General features: G+C 44.8%; 1 protein-coding gene across 1 annotated transcript in view; it reads right to left on the reverse strand.

Moving 5' to 3' along the window:
• The window catches only part of MRPL39 (mitochondrial ribosomal protein L39), a 111182-nt gene extending 91331 nt beyond the window's left edge, over positions 1–19851 (reverse strand). Inside the window, exons 1-2 of the mRNA XM_056559438.1 lie at positions 19645–19851; positions 17787–17993 (exon numbers count right to left, since the gene is read on the reverse strand). Of these exons, the coding sequence (XP_056415413.1) occupies positions 17787–17993; positions 19645–19702 (265 nt within the window). The 5' untranslated portion in view covers positions 19703–19851. The remainder of the gene's footprint in view (positions 1–17786; positions 17994–19644) is intronic.
• Positions 19852–20240: the final 389 nt, after the last annotated feature.

Genomic DNA, 20240 nt, shown 5'->3' on the forward strand with positions numbered 1-20240 from the left:
AGGAGGCAGGTAGGGGCCCTCCCGCTGTCCTGTAAGCTGTTGGGGATGCCGCGATTTCGCCGCGGCTATCCCAAACAGTCCACTGAGCTAACCGGCATACTTTCACTTTCACTTTAGATGCGGCGTTCAACTTTGAACGCCGCGTCTAAAGGGTTAATAGTGCGCGGCACCGCGATCAATGCCGCGCGCTATTAGCCACGGGTCCCGGCCATGGCCCCGCGTTATAGATCGGGAGCGGACACATGACGTTCCAGTACGTCATGTGTCCTTAAGGGGTTAAGACATCAATGGAGTTCCTGTGTCGTCCTCTCCACATATTGCTTCTTGCATTTCCAGGTGATCAGATATATATGATTTGAAGCTTTTGATTTGTAATTCTTTGCCATTGGTGCTTATAAGGGTTTTTGATTGTGTGCTATGTTCTTACAGCATAGACATTTTGTGCTCCTGCATTTGTATGTTCCTTTCATGAGTAGGGTACTGGTATTGTCTATCCTATTAAACTATCCTATTAAACTTCCACGTGCAAGCTACGACATAATATATCCATCTGGTAACACACTATGCTGTTATTATTTTAACACTATTGTTATTATCTGATGCAACTATTACTCCTTTTGTTTTTTATTTTTGTTTACAATTATTATAGTTATGATAACACCGTTATCCACACAAACACCTAGCTATCGCAAAAAACTGGGTGTCTGACTCATTTCTATGCATTATACCATCGCCTGCTAATGTGTAATGTTTTGCTGCCACCTACTGGCGAACTGTGTAATTTACAACCCCTCCATTCATAACACACAAGCATTTCACTCATACTACATTAACTGTTTACACTGTATACAATCCTTCCTGTTCCAGCTGCCCATATATGGAATCCACTTGACCTAGTTCCCACTGTTCAAACACTTCCTTAACCCCTTAAGGACTCAGGACTGTTATTTTTTTTATGGGAAAAGGGGGGGTGATTCAAACTTTTATTAGGGAAGGGGTTAAATGACCTTTATTAACACTTTTTTTTACATTTTTTTTTGCAGTGTTATAGGTCCCATAGGGACCTATAACACTGCACACACTGATCTCTCATCCTGATCACAGGTGTGTATTAACACGCCTGTGATCAGTGTTATCGGCGCTTGACTGCTCCTGCCTGGATCTCAGGCACGGAGCAGTCATTCGGCGATCGGACACCGAGGAGGCAGGTAAGGGCCCTCCCGGTGTTCGGTCAGCTGTTCGGGATGCCGCGATTTCACCGCGGCGGTCCCGAACAGCCCGACTGAGCAGCCGGGTCACTTTCGCTTTAGAAGCGGCGGAGCAGCTTTGACCACCGCTTCTAAAGGGTTAATACCGCACATCGCCGCGATCGGCGATGTGTGGTATTAGCCGCGGGTCCCGGCCGTTGATGAGCGCTGGGACCGACGCGATATGATGCGGGATCGCGGCGCGATCCCGCTTCATATCGCGGGAGCCGGCGCAGGACGTAAATATACGTCCTGCGTCGTTAAGGGGTTAAAGGGTACCTCTCATCAAAAAAACTTTTGATATATTTTAGATTAATGAATGTTGAATAACTTTCCAATAGCATGTTAATGAAAAATATGCTTCTTTCTATTGTTTTTTTCCCGATCAGTCCTGTCAGCAAGTATTTCTGACTCATGCTGGAGTCCTAAACACTCATAGCTGCCAGCCTGCTTTGTTCACAGCCAAACAGGCTGTGAACAAAGCAGGCTGGCAGCTCTGAATGTTCTCCTTTGTGAACAAAGCAGACTGGCAGCTAGTAGTGTTTAGGACTCCAGCATGAGTCTGAAATGCTTGCTGCCAGGACTGGTAGGGAGACCCCTAGTGGTCATTTCTTCAAAGTGGAAAATTAAATAGAAAGAAGCATATTTTTTTAATAACATGCAATTGTAAAGTTATTCTGCATACATTAATCTATAATATATCAAAAGTTTTTTTGATGAGAGGTACCCTTTAAATCCCAGTCCAGGACTTGAACCCACACCGGGGTCTCCCATCCACACCACTACCAGGACCTTTCTGTTTAGCATTCTGTCCCGCTTGCTGCAAGATCTCTTTTTGTGACATGGCTATTTCCTGTTGAAGTTCCTTCCCTCCAACTATAAGTCCCAGGTTTGGAAATGTAAGGTCACTTTTCTCCCTCCCACACAGTCACCAAACCCTTTGCAGCACAGCTGAACTACAATTCCCTGCAGCCCTGTGGAGAATAATCTCCCCCCATCCAGTGGTCGCTCCACCTATTGAAGCAGACAGGCTGCCTTTGAATACCTGACTAGTGATGTAACATCTTGGGCTGCAATGAAACCTGGGAAAAACTGAGACACTCATTTTGTATGCTGATAAAAATAAATTCCAGGGCAAAGATCACATAAGAATTGCTAGCCACCAAACATGGGTACAGACACTATATTATGAACTACACTAACTTTACAGGCCCTGTACCATTAAAAAAATAAAAAAATAAAAACAACACATACACACACAATAGAGGTGTGGCCTAGCTGCATAGGCAGATGGTTGCAGGTTAGAGGAGCTCTCCGCTTGCCACCCTGCTATAGCGACTAATTACTAGCCTTCTGACGCATAATTTTCCCTCTGCCTGACCTTGTACACCCACCCAAGATGCCAGTGAAGCCTCGCAAGTCTGGACGGGAAAGCGCCCTGAAGAAATTTTGTTTCATACCCTGGTCAACTCAGACCCAATATGGCGCCAGCACCCCTGCTACACCACCGCGGCCTCCAGCTGCACGCGACTTATCGCCGCCACTACACAGCGCTGCCTCACCTGCTCAGTGCCGCCGCTCCACATCAGTTCCTGAGCTGCATCTCCTCCAGGCAGACCACACTATAGCCGACTTGCCCTGTAAGGTCTCCCCTCCACTCATGGGCAGGGAACGGGACGTCAGCCCTAAAAGTCATGGCAACAGCTCCTCTCAGGGGAAAACAAACGGGAGGGCGGGTGTCTCATCCCCTGCACCACCATTGCTGCCGCTCCCCAAATCCTCTGCTCCACTAATACGGCGGAACAGTCAAGGGGAGCCCTTTCCCTCACTCCCTGCTGCAGAGAAAGATCTATTAGCTGACCTCCCTGTTACAGGCCAGCAACTAACAGATGCCATAATGAAAGACATGTTATTGCTGTTAAGATCTACGTTCCTTCATGATATGCATAGAATGGTTAACCCATTACACTCTGAAGTTAAATATCTAGGAAACAGAGTGGATCATCTTGAAGTGTAATTTGAGAAATTTTCAGATTCTCACAATTCTTTAATAGACTCAATTCTATGGAACACGAGATTTCTGCACTCAAAGCTAAAGTTGCGGATCTATTTTGAAGAAACAGCATCTACAAAAGCTGGAGGACACTCTGGTTAAGCTAAGACAGGCTGAAAGACTTAACCAAACTACCCCCTCCCCGTTACACGCGGAGGAGGTAGCCACAATTAGACGAGACTTGAGATGCCTATTGCTTTCGTCTTATGAAAAAAAATCACACCGTAAATTGCAGGCGAAATACTATTCGCAGAACAACAAGGGTTTTGCTCTGATGGAAGACCTCCCACTGTCTCTCCTGCAGATCACAATACCTGACCTGGATGTGAGAGATTGGATCTCTCAAGGCGTTTCAACGCTTAAGGACTTACATTCTGACAACGTGCTAAACACATTCCAACTACTGTCCACCACCTATCGCTTACCTTCTACCGATTTTTACTAATATTTACAGATACGCCACTTTATATCAGGTCTGCAACTCTCTACTGAATCCTTGAATTACAAAGCGCTCCGATTATTAGCTTCCCCACATAATGGTTTAAAACCCTGGTACAATCATTTGCTGAGGTCTCACACGTTTACTAAATCTTATCCACTGAAGCATTGGGAAAGGGACCTGGGCCTAGTCTTCTCTGTGGAGGAGTGGCAGCATGCATTCAAATCACTACACACCGCTTTACAATGCTCCTCACATGTGGAATCAGCATTCAAAACCATATTGCGCTGGTACTATACACCGGATAGCCTATCAATAGTTTACCCAGGTACTTCGCATTTATGTTGGCGAGGGTGCGGCTCACGTGGCCCTCTTTTCATATTTTATGGGAATGCCGGACGGTCAGCAACTTCTGGACTTCTTGCTATGAGCTACTACACGAACTCTTGAACAGTGACACCCCCCCCCCCCTTGGTAACCGCAGTCCGTATTACTATTCATACTTTTGCATACACTCCCACGCCACTTAACCCCTTAAGGACAATGGACTTACTCCTACGCCCCCGTTTCCGAGTCCTTTAGGAGTACGTCCTGTCCATTCCCGGCCCCCCGCCGCTAGCCGGAGGGAAGCCAGTGCCTGATGCCTGCTGAAATCGTTCTGCAGGCATCGCGGCATATTGCCCAGGGGGGTCATTATGCCCCCCATGTCGGCGATGGCCGCAGATCGCTGGACAATTCAGTCCAGCGATCTGCGGCGATTCCGGGTCAATCGGGTCTCCAGTGACCCGGTGACCCGGAAATACTGGCTGATCGGGGCCGTCAGAGACCAGCAGGGGTGAGGTGGCACTGGTGCCACCTCACGATCGCCCTGATTCGTCGGCTGGATTCCCAACCGACCAATCAGGGTGCCTGCTGCGGGTGTCACTCCCGCAACCCGCTCCTCTTCCGGAGGACGTGAGCGGGGATGTGCACCCCAGGTGCTGGGGACCCTGATCCCTGGCGTTAATGTTGGGATCGGGGCCCCAGGAGCGACGGCGGCGGCGGGACTGACCTGCGCAGCGTGGATCAGCAGCAGGAGGTGAGTGACAGCCTCCTGCTGTTGCTTAGCAACAGCTCCCAGCATGCAAAAAGGGCATGCTGGGAGCTGTAGTTATGCAACAGGAGGAGGCAGACCACCACAACTCCCAGCATTTCCTTATGGGCATGCTGGGACTTATGGTTTTGCAACAGCTGGAGGCACATTTTTTCTATGGAAAAGTGTACCTTCAGCTGTTGTATAACTACAACTTCCAGCTTGCACAAACAGCTAAAGTGCATGCTGGGAGTTGTAGTGGTGCATCTGGTGGTTGCATAACTACAACTCCCAGCATGCCCGTTGGCTGTCGGTGACTGCTGAGAGTTGTAGTTTTGCAACAGCTGAAGGCACACTGAGTTAAGTAGCAAACCAGTGTGTCTCCAGCTGTTGCATAACTACAATCCCCAGCATGCCCTTCCGCTGTCCGTACATGCTGGGGGTTGTAGCTTTTGCAACAGCTGAAGGCACACTGGTTGAAAAACACTGAGTTTGTTACCAAACTCTGTGTTTCACAACCAGTGTGCCTCCAGCTGTTGCAAAACTACAACTCCCAGCATGCACTGATAGACCGTACATGTTGGGAGTTGTAGTTTTGCAACAGCTGGATGTTTCTCCCCCCCCGCCCCCAAATGTGAACGTACAGGGTACACTCACATGGGTGGAGGATTACAGTAAGTATCCGGCTGCAAGTTTGAGCTGCGGCAAATTTTCTGCCGCAGCTCAAACTGCCAGCGAGAAACTACTGTGAACCCCCCGCCCGTGCGACTGTACCCTAAAAACACTACACTACCACAAAATAAAATAAAAAGTAGAAAACACTACATATACACATTCCCCTACACAGCCCCCCTCCCCAATAAAAATGAAAAACGTCTGGTACGCCACTGTTTCCAAAACGGAGCCTCCAGCTGTTGCAAAACAACTACTCCCAGTATTGCCAGATAGTCGTTGACTGTCCAGGCATGCTGGGAGTTTTACAACAGCTGGAGGCACCCTGTTTGGGAATCACTGGTGTAGAATACCCCTATGGTACAAGGTAAGTTAAGTAATATAAATGTAAGCAAATCTCCAGGGCCAGATGGACTACACCAAAGAGTTCTTAAAGAGGTAAGTTCAGTAATATCTGTACCCCTGTTCATGATATTTAGAGATTCTCTGGTGTCTGGTATTGTGCCAAGGGATTGGCGCAAGGCGAATGTGGTGCCAATCTTCAAAAAGGGCTCTAGGTCTTCCCCAGGAAACTATAGACCGGTAAGTTTAACGTGCTTTGTGGGTAAATTGTTTGAAGGACTTATAAGGGATTACATACAGGAATACATAGGGGATAATAGTATTAGAAGTGATAACCAGCATGGGTTTTAAGGATAGAAGTTGTTAAACCAATCTAATTTGCTTTTATGAAGAGGTGAGTAGAAGCCTTGACAGAGGGATGGCTGTGGATATGGTGTTTCTGGATTTTGCTAAAGCGTTTGATACTGTCCCTCATAGTCGTCTGACAGGTAAGTTAAGGTCTTTGGGTTTGGAAATTTTAGTTTGTAACTGGATTGAACACTGGCTCATGGATCGTACCCAGAGAGTGGTGGTCAATGATTCGTACTCTGATTGGTCCCCGGTTATTAGTGGTGTACCCCAAGGTTCTGTACTGGGCCCGCTGTTGTTTAATTTATTTATCAATGATATAGAGGATGGTATTAACAGCTCTGTTTCTATCTTTGCAGATGACACCAAGCTTTGTAGCACGGTACAGTCTATAGAGGATGTGCATAAGTTACAAGATGACTTGGATAGACTAAGTGTCTGGGCATCCACTTGGCAAATGAGGTTCAATGTGGATAAATGTAAAGTTATGCATCTGGGTACTAATAACCTGCATGCGTCGTATGTCTTAGGGGGGATTAAACTGTCAGAGTCACTGGTAGAGAAGGATCTGGGTGTACTTGTAGATCACAGACTACAGAATAGCATGCAATGTCAGGCTGCAGCTTCCAAAGCCGGCAGGATATTGTCATGTATCAAAAGAGGCATGGACTCAAGGGACAGGGACATAATACTCCCCCTTTATAAAGCATTGGTACGGCCTCACCTGGAATATGCTGTTCAGTTTTGGTCGCCTGTTCATAAAAGGGACACTGCGGAGCTGGAAAGGGTGCAGAGACGTGCGACTAAACTAATATGGGGCATAGAACATCTTAGTTATGAGGAGCGATTAAAGGAGTTACAATTGTTTAGTCTTGAGAAGAGACTTTTAAGGGGGGATATGATAAACGTATATTAATGGCCCATACAAAAAATATGGCGAAAAACTGTTCCAGGTTAAACCCCCCCAAAGGATGAGGGGGCACTCCCTCCGTCTGGAGAAGAAAAAGTTTAGTCTCAAGGGGCGACACGCCTTCTTTACCATGAGAACTGTGAACTTATGGAACAGTCTATCTCAGGAACTGGTCACAGCAGGAAAAATTAATAGCTTTAAAACAGGATTAGATACATTCCTGGAACAAAATATCATTAATGCTTATGAAGAAATTTAAAATCCAATCCCTTCCCCAATATCGCGCCACACCCCTACCCCTTAATTCCCTGGTTGAACATGGACATATGTCTTTTTTCGACCGTACTAACTATGTACCTATGTAACTATGTCCACCCCTATGCAAGTCCCTAATTTAGGCCTCAAATGCACATGGCGCTCTCAATTTGGAGCCCTGTCGTATTTCAAGGCAACAGTTTAGGGTCACATATGGGGTATCGCCGTACTCGGGAGAAATTGTGTTACAAATTTTGGGGGGTATTTTTTGCTATTACCCTTTTTAAAAATGTAAAATTTTTGGGAAACCAAGCATTTTAGGTAAAAAAAATGTTTTTTTTTTTACATATGCAAAAGTTGTGAATCACCTGTGGGGTATTAAGGTTCACATTACCCCTTGTTACGTTCCCCGAGGGGTCTAGTTTCCAAAATGGTATGCCATGTGTTTTTTTTTTTTTGCTGTCCTGGCACCATAGGGGCTTCCTAAATGCGGCATGCCCCCAGAGCAAAATTTGCTTTCAAAAAGCCAAATGTGACTCCTCCTCTTCTGAGACCTGTAGTGCGCCAGCAGAGCACTTCTCACCCCCATATGGGGTGTTTTCTGAATCGGGAGAAATTGGGCTTCAAATTTTGGGGGGTATTTTCTGCCATTATCCTTTTTAAAAATGTAAAATTTTGGGGAAACCAATCATTTTAGGTAAAACATTTATTTATTTATTTTTACATATGCAAAAGTCGTGACTCACCTGTTCACTTTACCCCTTGTTATGTTCCCCGAGGGGTCTAGTTTCCAAAATGGTATGCCATGTGTTTTTTTTTTGCTGTCCTGGCACCATAGGGGCTTCCTAAAGGTGACATGCCCCCCAAAAACCATTTGTCGCTCCTTCCCTTCTGAGCCCTCTACTGCGCCCGCCGAACACTTTACATGGACATATGAGGTATGTCCTTACTCGAGAGAAATTGGGTTTCAAATACAAGTAAAATTTTTCTCCTTTCTACCAATTGCAAAAATTCTAAAATTGGGTCTACAAGAACATGCGAGTGTAAAAAATGAAGATTGTTAATTTTCTCCTTCACTTTGCTGCTATTCCTGTGAAACACCTAAAGGGTTAAAACGTTGACTGAATGTCATTTTGAATACTTTGGGGGGGTGCAGTTTTTATAATGGGGTCATTTGTGGGGTATTTCTAATATGAAAACCCTTCAAATCCACTTCACTTTGAAAATTTTGTGAAAAATTGGAAAATTGCTGCTGAACTTTGAAGCCCTTTGGTGTCTTCCAAAAGTAAAAACACGTCAATTTTATGATGCAAACATTAAGTAGACATATTGTATATGTGAATAAAAATTTTTTATTTTGAATATCCATTTTCCTTACAAGCAGAGAGCTTCAAAGTTAGAAAAATGCTAAATTTTCATTTTTGTCATCAAATTTGGGGATTTTTCAGCAAATCTCGGAATCAGAATGATAACTAAAAGCATTCCAGAGTTATTAATGTTTAAAGTAACAGTGGTCAGAATTGCAAAAAACACTCTGGTCCTTAAGGTGTAAAATGGCCTGATCCTTAAGGGGTTAAGGGATTTCTATTGCATAGTCTGCATCTTGGCTAAATGAGAGATAGCAAGTAATTGGAAATCTGCAACAGTACTCACCATAGATCAGTTAAAAGCTAAGATTAATACCACCTACTCCTATAAAAAATTTAAATAAATAAATCATCGCTTTGGGAGCCGGTCGCTTTCAATCTTTTCAGAAACGCCGGGACATTGTAAAGACATACGATTAGTCAACTGTTCCAGTTAGCTCCTACTCAGAATCCGCCCCACTACCCTGACGCTAGAAACATGACACTAACGTAATAATAGTTTCACATGCAGATACGGCATCATGTACATCTCCAATACTTGCTTCCATATATAGGAGACTCATTCCACAGGCTACCAGCAGTGCCTTCTAGGCATAGGTGATAAGCTTTCCACTATACTGTTGTATGTTCTAATATTCCTTTTCTGTTTGCGTTGGTTGAGATACTGCCAACAATAATGTATCCCTCGCTAGGGAGCATTGTATCTCAATGTTCAATGCTTCGTCTTGAGGCTTACGTATACATGTATCTCTGTTACACTTTTTGAAAAAAGTTAATAAAAAAGTATTTTCAAAAAAAATAAAAAATAAAAATAAACAATACTGGAATACCCCTTTAAACAGGAGTGCACTCCTATAAACAACGGTTAATGCTCTAAAATAACACCTGTACTATTACCACAGGACATACATATAATTTAACATTGGATACCCTGCTAAGGATGCTTAATATTCTGATTTACCGAGTATTAATGTTTTCCTATCACAGTTGTACAGAGGAGTCGTAAATGCCGGAGTGTAACAGTCTTTCTTTCCTGCCGAGTGAAAATATTTATTAACGCCTTTCCATAAAATCCTCTCCGCAGAAGTCCCCCGAGAGCAAAGAAGATTTGCGCCAACACGATTGATTGAAATGATTGCAATAAAAAATAAAAATTTCTAATTTTAAAAATTTCAAATACAAAAAGGATATATAAAATAAAATTAGCAGGAAAGAAAATTGAACTGTAAAGCAGGTTAGGCCTAACAGCTAACAAAAATTTAATTAGTTATTTAATTGCATTTTTCTGGTAATGTTCATTTAATTAACTGTTGCTACCTAATTAATTTGGAATTATTAACAAAAGGCAAGTTAACTGAACTATGGAAATGTAACAGGAGGTGATAGCCATTCCTGATATATTTGGCTGCTCCCGTGTAAGTACAGGTCACTGAATGCGATATTAATGCGCTAACAATATTACATTTTCCGTCTACATACCGCGAATCATAGGCCAAGCCAAGGCATTATTCAATCGCAATAAAAAGGGATTTTTTATTTTTTTACTTCAAAGTCAGTCAAAGACATTGGACCGAAAGTATATAATCTCTGAGCGGTTATTATAGCACAGGGTAATGGGCAATCCTAGAAAGGAACAGTATAAATTGTCGTAGCATAAACTGTACGGAAATGGGGAAAACATAAAAGAAAACTAAAAAAATAATCAGAAACTGGATGCAGCTCAACAACGTCTCTGAATCTGGCTACATCCAGAATACGAATATACAGGAAAGATTTCCATTTTTTTTTTGTCATTTGACTTTGCTACAGGGGCTGTAAAGTTAGTGTAGTTCATAACATAGGTGTCTGTACTTATGTTTTATGGCTTGTGTTTGCCCTGATGTTCATTTTTAGCATACAAAATGAGTATCGTCTCTTTTTTCACCCTGCAATGTGGCCCGAGACATTGCATCCCCAGTCAGGTGTTGAAAGGGAGCCTGTCTGTGTTTTAATAGGTGAAGTGACCACTGGGTGGGAGGGAGATCATTCTTCACAGAACTGTAGTTTTAAGCACAGCACCGTATGCAAGGCAGCTAAGCTATATAGCAATGGGTGGGGTGACATGTGGGAGGGAGAAAAGTGATCTCACACTTACAAACAAGGGATTTTGGGACTTGGAGTTTCATCTCTCCAACTACAACAGGAAACAGCCATTTCACAGAAAGAAAGCCGCAGCATTATAGTGGACTCACAACACAACCACAGAGCCTTCTTAACATGACTATAGTAAAACCACCTTATGGTGGATAATCCCTTTAAAGGGGTACTCCGCCCCTGGCATCTTATCCTTTGGATAGGGGATAAGATGTTAGATCGCCGTGGTCCCGCTGCTGGGGACCCCGGGGATCGCCGCTGCGGCACCCCGCCATCATTACTGCACAGAGCGAGTTCACTCTGTGCGTAATGATGGGCGATACAGGGGCCGGAGCAGAGTGACATCATGGATCCGCCCCTCATGACATCACGGCCCGTCCCCTTAATGCAAGTCTATGGCAGGGGGCGTGACGACCGCCACGCCCCCTCCCATAGACTTGTATTGACGGGGCGGGAAATTACATCACGAGGGGCGGAGCCTTGACGCCTTGTCAGGGGGCAGAGACTGAAGACGCTGCTGGCGGGCCGAATCAGGAGCGCACCCTGCAGTCTTACGAGCACAGTGCTCACTTCCGCCTGTCTGACAGACGGGGGAGCTGCGCTGAGCTCGTCAAATGTTCAGGCAGTGGTCAGCGATTTCAGACTCGTGCCAATGCGAAATCAATGCAAACGCTTGCAGACAAGGACTCCTAGGGAGACCCCTAGTAGACACATTTTCAAACAGTAAGTACACAAATGAAAGCAAATTTTTTTATGCAAACCTATTAAAAGGAAGAAGTCCATTATTGTTAACTTTTACCACTCTTTAATGTATGTATTAGCCCCCTCCGAATAGGGGACACTCCAAATAGTGGGCACGGACACACCCGAAAGGGGACAAAACACTCGGAATAGGGAACAACCAGGCTTATGTGCCGGCCCTACCTTGTACACAGGACCGTCATCGGGGGGTACAGCCAATACTCCAGTAAGGGACCCAGACTCCCAGGAATGAAAAGGCACAAGGGGTTCAAGAGGGAAGAATGAAGTATCATTGGAGGGATCAAGAGGGGGAATAAAATGGCATGGGGGGGATGAAATGAAATGGGGGGGGGGGATGATATTGGCTAGTTAAACTGCACTGGGAGATTCTCCTGTAATATTTATTTTTATTGTGTTTTATAGGTAATTATACTATGGAGGGAGTATAGTACAGTATTCTGCCATTTTTGAGCCTATATCCGAATTAGTGACATCTCTCAATAGCGGACCCCTTTCCCTAAAGATGTCTGATCGCGGGGGTCCCGCAGCTGGGAACCCCAGCAATCTCGGATGCGGCACCCCAGACATTCTGGTGAACTTCGCTCCATGCAGGATGACTGGCAATGCAGGGCGGAGGCTCGTGACATCGTGGTCACCCCCTGCTCGTGATGTCACGGCCACGCCCCCTCAATGCAAGTCGATGGAAGAGGGCGTGACATCCGTCACGCCCCCTTCTATAGGCTTGCATTGAGGGGGTGTGGCTGTGACATCACAAGCCTCCGGCACTGCACTTGACGCTCTAAACAAACACCAGGTGCAGAAGGGAGATCCTTTGGATAGGGGATAAGATGTCTAGGGGCGGAGTACCCCGTTAAACAGATATCCTGCTGCCGAAGCGTGATCGGGGTTAGAATTTAATGCTGGGTTGACACCACAGAAACAGCTTTGAAATGTCAATGGGATTCCACTGTACAGTGCACACTATGAAATTGCAGCAGCAGAACTTTCCTTCAAAGAAATTTCTTTATTCTTCCGGCAAAATATCTTGCCGTCTATTGGGACTGACAATGTCCTGGCGCTGACCATTTAGTTGGCACCAGCCGCCCTTGGTATCTCCTTGCTGACTATTTACGGCCAAAGGTTCTGCAGTATAAACCTGGCCTCATTTTAAAAGACTGTTTGAAGAATGGGATTTGCAGCTTTGACCCCTATAAAGAATGTTCTATTTAATTTAAGATAAAAAAAAGATAAAATTGAATTATAAAATGTTCTTTGTATGTGATCTAAAAGTAATTCCCAGTGACCAGATAGTAATGGAGGAGGGGGCTGGAAATCCTTCCTTTGTATTGTCTTATGAGTTTGCTTTCAAAACTACAGGTTGTCTCTTATTACCACATCACCAACATATTCTGCCTACAGAGCTGAACATAAACCATTTACAGCAGTGGTCTCCAAGTTGTGAACCTCCAGATGTTGCAAAACTACAACAGCCGCAGTTTGGAGACCACCAATTTATAGAAAGGTGCCTGTTATACAGTGATAGATCTCAATACTTGGCATTATTATAATAGAATTATACACAAGGAAGAAATCATGGAATATTTTAAGTATTGAAGCTTATTTTAGAGGCTTTATTAGCGCGTCCTATATGTGTGCTCAGTCTCTAGGCTACAGTTATACAGAACTATGGTGTGTGAGCGCTCTCTAGTGGCAGACTTGGGTACTAGATATTCCTTCAAATAGGTTGAATGCCTATTTTTAATGCTGTCCCTAACAGTGGCTGATTCACTTGCGGCATCCATCTGCAACCGGGACTGGCCATCATCCTCATGATCATCTTCATGACAGCATCAATGCCCCCTACCGTCTCCTGACGAATGGGGCAAGAAACGCGTCAAGATGAGACTATTCATGAACAGATACATCACTAGATCCAGATAAGTTTACTATCACTTATACCCTTTCTGCCATTTTTTCTTATCTAGTTGCTGTCTCTATTTGAGCATATGAAAGACTTCAAGCATGTTCATGGCACCAAATTGTGTTGAGGTTATTAGATCATAAGAAGTATGGACACTTGTGGATTTCTATTGAATGCTGTATCTAGTTACACATCTTCACCTTTTTGTTGCTTCCTCTGGAGTAAATGAGACACCTTATGTGTGTCCCAGTACAGATCCCATGTGGCCATAGGTACAGACATTTGCATTTATTGAACAATCATCAGTGTACACAGACCTTGAGAGCCTTCGAGTCTGGGAGCCATATATACTAAGAGACAGCTACAGTTTATTCACATCATATCTGTTGCCAAATAAGGGTAACATATTCATCAGCAATCTACCAATGTGTATGGCACTAGGCCATCTCTTTCCTACACTCACCTATATAGACAGAATCATCTAGTGAGACCGTGAGTCTTCCTAGCTGTCTATATTATAGGGAATTTGCAGGAGCACCAGGGGTAGGTTCCGGAGCGGGGCCGTCCTTTTAACCACTTAGGGATCCAGGGCGTACCTGTATGCCCTTGGGAATTTAGGTCCACATTGTGCGCCGGGCGGGGACCGGGATGACTGCTGATATCGATCAGCAGGCATTCCATGCAAATGCCCATAGGGGTCCCGAGACCATCCAGTAGTTGCATACCTCCAGCTGTTGCATAACTACATCACCCAGCAAGCCTTTCGGCGATCAGTACATTCTGGGAGTTGTAGTTTTGCAACAGCTGGAGGCACACTGGTTGGAAAATACTGAGTTAGATAACAGAACTTAACTGAAGGTTTCCCAACCAGTGTGCCTCCAACTGTTGCAAAAGTACAACTTCCAGCATGTACGGTCTGTCAGTGCATGTTGGGAGTTGTAGTTTTGCAACAGCTGGAGGTTTGCCCCCCCAAACTCCTAGCGGGAAACTCACCGTAAACCCGCCAGCGCGAAAGTACCCTAAAAACACTACACTATCTCATAATGAAAGGGGAAAACTACATATACACCCCCTTACACTGTCCCCCAATAAAAATTTAAAACGTATCGTACGGCAGTGTTTCCAAAAGGGAGCCTCCAGCTGTTGCAAAAACAACAATTTCAAGCATTTACGGACAGCCACTGACTGTCCAGGCATGCTAGGAGTTTAGCAAAAGCTGGAGGCACCCTGTTTGGAAATCACTGGCATAGAATACCCCTATGTCCACCCCTATGCAAGCCCTAATTTAGTCCTCAAATGCGCATGCCCTGTTGTATTTCAAGTAAACAGTTTAGGGCCACATAAGGGGTATTTCCGTAATCAGGAGAAATTGCGTTACAAATTTTGGGGGGCTTTTTCTCCCTTTTAAAAAAAGAAAAGTTGGGGTCTACGCCAGCCTCAGTGTAAAAATAAATAAATAAATAAATAAAAATTGCACTAACATACTGGTGTTGCCCCATACTTTTTTAATTTCACAAGAGGTACAAGGAAAAAAAGACCCCCAAAATTTGTAACGCAATTTCTCCTGAGTATGGAAATACCCCATATGTGGGCGTAAAATGCTCTGCGGGCGCACAACAAGGCTCAGGAGTGAGAGTGCACTATGTACATTTGAAGCCTAAATTGGTGATTTGCACAGGGGTGGCTGCTTTTACAGCTGTTCTGAAATAAACGCAAAAAATTAAAATACCCACGTGTGACTCCATTTTGGAAACTACACCCCTCACGGAACGTAACAAGGGGGATAGTGAGCCTTAACACACCACAGGTGTTTGACGAATTTTCATTAAAGTTGGATGGGAAAACAGAAAAAAAAAAATGTAACTAAAATGATGGCGTTACCCTAAATTTTAAATTTTCACAAGTGAAAATAGGCAAAAAATGCCCCCCAAAATTTGTAACCCCATTTCCTCTGAGAACATACCCCATATGTGGATGTAAAGTGCTCTGCGGGCAAACTACGATGCTCAGAAGAGAAGGAGTGCCATTGGGCTTTTGGCGAGAAAATTTGTCAGGAATTGAAGGCCACGTGTGTTTACAAAGCCCCCATGGTGCCAGAACAATAGACCCCCCCCCCCCCCCCCATGTGACTCCATTTTGGAAGCTACACCCCTCATGTAATGTTATAAGGAGCACAGTGAGAATTTACACACCACAGGTGTCTGAGTTTTGGAACAGTGGTCCGTGAAAATGAAAAATGTAATTTCTCTTTTGCTCAGCCCACTGTTCCAAAGATCTGTCAAACACCAGTAGGGTGTAAATAGTCACTGCACCCCTTATTAAATTCTGTGAGGGGTGTAGTTTCTAAAATGGGGTCACATGTGGGGGGGGGTCCACTGTTCTGGCACCTCAGGGGGCTTTGTAAACGCACATGGCCCCTGACTTCTATTCCAACCAAATTCTCTCTCCAAAAGCCCAATGGCACTCCTCCTCTTCTGAGCATTGTAGTTCGCCAGCAGAGCACTTGACGTCCACACATTGGAAATTTTATAAAAAAAACTACTTGTCCACGGAACTAAATGGAGCAAAACCTACTTGTCCCTCATGACGATCCACTTATCCGGGCCAATTTTCGCTTTTACACTCAAATTTTTTTGTCCTCGCCCTATAATAGCCATAACTACCTACTATAATGATACCTTTTAATTTTTCAATAACATATTCTCTGGACCAAAATATATATATATATTAGGTGAAGTGAAATTGAAATAGTAAAAGATAATTTAGAAGATTTGGTGGTTTTCTTTTCTACCCCATTTACCTTGTGGTCAGATAACATTTTAGTTCCACACTTTAGGCCGCCTGGTTACAGCAATACCAGATTTGTATAGTTTACGTTATGTTTTACTAATTTCAAAAAAATTCTGAACTTTTTCGAATTGTTTTAATTGCCATTTTTTGACCCCTGTAGCTTTTTTTCCGCATACCAGGCTGTATGAGGGCTCATTTTTTGTGCCATAATCTTTAATCGCTTTTTAATGTATTTTTTGGGGGGATATTATAAAAATTGCAATTCTGTGGTTTGTTTGTTTTTTATTTCTTTTTTTCTTTATTTTTTTTTACATTTACCGTACGGGATACATAATGTTATATTTTAATAGGTCATACAATTACCCACGCTGCGATACTAAATGTTTATTTTTATTATGTTTGCATGTTTTTATATAGGAAAAGGGGGTGATTTGAACTTTTAACATGGAAGGGGTTCATGTGTGTCTTTTAAACTTTTTTTTTTTTATAAAATATTTATTTTTTTTACACTTTATTAGACTTTTAGGAGGAATCATTAGATTCCTCATACAGATGAATAGAGTTCTATTGAACTCAATTGATCTGTGTGCTCTGCGATCCATTGATAGAGCCTAGTCCAGCCAGGATCTATCAATGACAGAGCCACGGGACAGCAGGGAGCAGAAGTAAGCCCTCCGGCTACCTCTATAGTGTATCGCCCCCCTGCGATCACGCTGCGGGGGGGGGGGGGGGGGGGGGCAATCCACCCCACCAGTCCACCAGGGAGCATTCACATGTCCCTTTAGATGCCGCTGTCAGCTTTGACAGCGGCGATCTAAAGGGTTAATAGCCAGCAACGGCGATCGCCGCATGCTGGCTATTTGCGGCAGCCCCCGGCTACTGAAAACAGCCGGGGGCTGCAGAGTATGGAGCGGGCACGAGTCCGGATTCCGCTCCATACAGACTGCTGAGCGCCACATGCTGACTATTAGCGGCGGTGTGAGGTGGAAACTCGTGCCCCATGCAGACTTGCGTCCGCTCCTCCCCTAAGCTCTCAGAAGCTACAGCTGGGGGGAGCGAAGGCAGAGGTCTGCACAGGACAAAGAAGCCACCCCCCTCATCTCCCCCCGCAGGTCTGCATGGCAGAAAGAAGGCAGAGCAAGGGAGAGATGACGTACACAGCTTCTCATCTCCCCTCCCCCTACACTGCCTTCAGAGGACGCAAGTTTTTACAGCCGGGGGCTGCAAAGTACGGAGCGGCACGAGTTGGGAGCCCGCTCCATACAGACTGCAGAGCGCCGCAGCGCTAGTCAGGCCACACCGGCCCTGCTTGCCCAAAGCCATGCTAAGGGCCGGAAAAATGCACCTGCCCAGCGCCTGGAACTGCATGTCCCGGGTGTCGGGCGATAGGAATTCCACATCCCTGCTCACCATGCCCCTTAATATAAGCCCATTGGGGTCTTTGTCATCTTCAGCCCAAATAACATGATAGCGTAACAACCCCTACTGATACTCACGCATGGCGCAGTTGTATGGCGTGGAGAGCCCCTTGTTCATCACAAAGACGGTACCCGGATCAGTCTTCCCGACATGTTTCACCTCGATCTTCTCGGTGCGTGGATACAGGGACAGCTGTCTGTCCTTCTCCTTGTCATACAACTCTGACCGCCGCCGGAAAATGTCTGTTGACGAAAGTTTACTTACTGCTGCCGCGGAGTAAAATCCTGGAGGGAACAGAAAGGTGGACATGTAAGGCAACTTTCACACTACAGTTATCATAGCTTGAAAAACCTCCGTTATTACTCCCGTCAAAAAGTCCTGAAAACGTCCGTCAAAAAATCCCATTCGTGTCAATGGGATTTTTTGAACATCCTTTTGCATCAGGCATGTCCGTTTTAACTAATGTCAGTTATTTTTGCCGGCACAAAAGACAGTGCATGCACTAATTTTTGCACAGGCCAAAAAAAAAAAAAGAAAATAAATGGTGAAAGATCTGACGTTAAAATTTAACATTGAAGTCTATGGGAACCAGATGTTCAAAAAAAAAATCTGTTTACAAAAAAAAAAGGGTTAAAAACTTGATTAAAAAATAAATAAATAAAAAAATAAACACGGATGTAACTGGTAATAACGGATAAACAACATCAGGTTTTTTAAGAAGAAAAAAAAACATAAAAAATAACGGATGATGTTCTTCAGTTATCATCCGTTATTACCAGTTATCGCATCCATTTAAAAAAAAAAATTATCCGTTATTGTAAAATACTGGCAGTAAAAAATCAGGCTGACACCTGTAGTGTGAAAGGGGCCTAAAAGAACCAATGCAGCACTCTTTAAAGGAGTAGTCCAATGGTGACCCAGTGGTGAACAACTTATCCCCTATCCTAAGGATAGGGGATTAGTTTGAGATCGCGGGGGGTCCGACCGCTGGGGCCCCCTGCGATCTCCTGTACGGAGCCCCAACAGCCTGCGGGAAGGGGGCGTGTCGACCTCCGCACAAAGCGGCGGCTGACACGCCCCCTCAATACAACTGTATGGCAGAGCCGAAGCGCTCCGGCTCTGCCATAGAGATGTATTGAGGGGGCGTGTCGGCCGCCGCTTCGTGCGGAGGTAGACACCCGCTATCTGGCCGGAGAGCCTGGCCCCCGTACAGAGAGATCGCAGGGGGCCCCAGCGGTCGGACCCCCCGCGATCTCAAACTTATCCCCTATACTTAGGATAGGGGATAAGTTTTTCACCACTGGACTACCCCTTTAACCTGCAGTTTTCCAGCTGTTGCAAAACTACAACTCACAGCATGCCCTGACAGCCGAAGGCTGTCAGGGCATGCTGGGAGTTGTAGTTTTGCAACAGCTGGAGAGCCACAGGTTGATAAACAATAGTATATTCCATTAATAATCATGGTGTGATAATATAGGCATGCTGGGAGTTGTAGTTTTGAAACAGCTGGAGAGCCACAGGTTGATAAACAATAGTATATTCCTTTAATAATCATGGTGTGATAATATAGGCATGCTGGGAGTTGTAGTTTTGCAACAGCTGGAGAGCCACAGGTTGATAAACAATAGTATATTCCATTAATAATCATGGTGTGATAATATAGGCATGCTGGGAGTTGTAGTTTTGAAACAGCTGGAGAGCCACAGGTTGATAAACAATAGTATATTCCTTTAATAATCATGGTGTGATAATATAGGCATGCTGGGAGTTGTAGTTTTGCAACAGCTGGAGAGCCACAGGTTGATAAACAATAGTATATTCCTTTAATAATCATGGTGTGGTAATATAAGCATGCTGGGAGTTGTAGTTTCACAGCCTGCAGACATTGCCCCCTATTATCCCACTGTTCACACGCAGCTTCCATCCCTGACTTACTCCTGCCCCGCACAGCCCGCAGCACGCAGCTCCCCGCCATCACCGCTCCACACAGCATCCCGCACCCGGTTATACAGTCACTGTGACATTCACAGGGAAAAACACACGGAGACGAGTCCCTGCGCTTAATTCTTCCCTCCCGGAAACAAAAGCACGATGTGTGAGGTTCCGGGGTTCGTCATACCGACACCAGAGGGCGCTCGTTACCTGCAGTATAAGGAGTAGGAGATTACAATGAGGAGCTTTCTCTGCACTGTGGGTGATTTAATGCTCATATATTGGATTTAGAAATACTTATACATACCTCCCAACTGTCCCGATTTTGGGGTTATCTCCTACCGTCCCGGAATGACCCCCCCCCCCCTCACGTCCAGTTCCCAGAGCCACACTGGGAGTACTGCTGTCAGAGGACTGGACCAAACCATTTGAAAAAGGGGGTGCCGCTACCATATCCCGATTGCAGGAGATGACAATTTGACTGTCAGCAGTCCTGTGTAAATAGTACTGAGCCCACCTAATGTGCAGCCCTTAGCAGCCGTACGAGAAGGAACACGGGCGGAACAATTATACAGACAGGTATGGCAGGGAGGGAGGAT

Source organism: Hyla sarda, chromosome 2, assembly GCF_029499605.1.
Source record: "Hyla sarda isolate aHylSar1 chromosome 2, aHylSar1.hap1, whole genome shotgun sequence".
NCBI lineage: Eukaryota > Metazoa > Chordata > Amphibia > Anura > Hylidae > Hyla > Hyla sarda.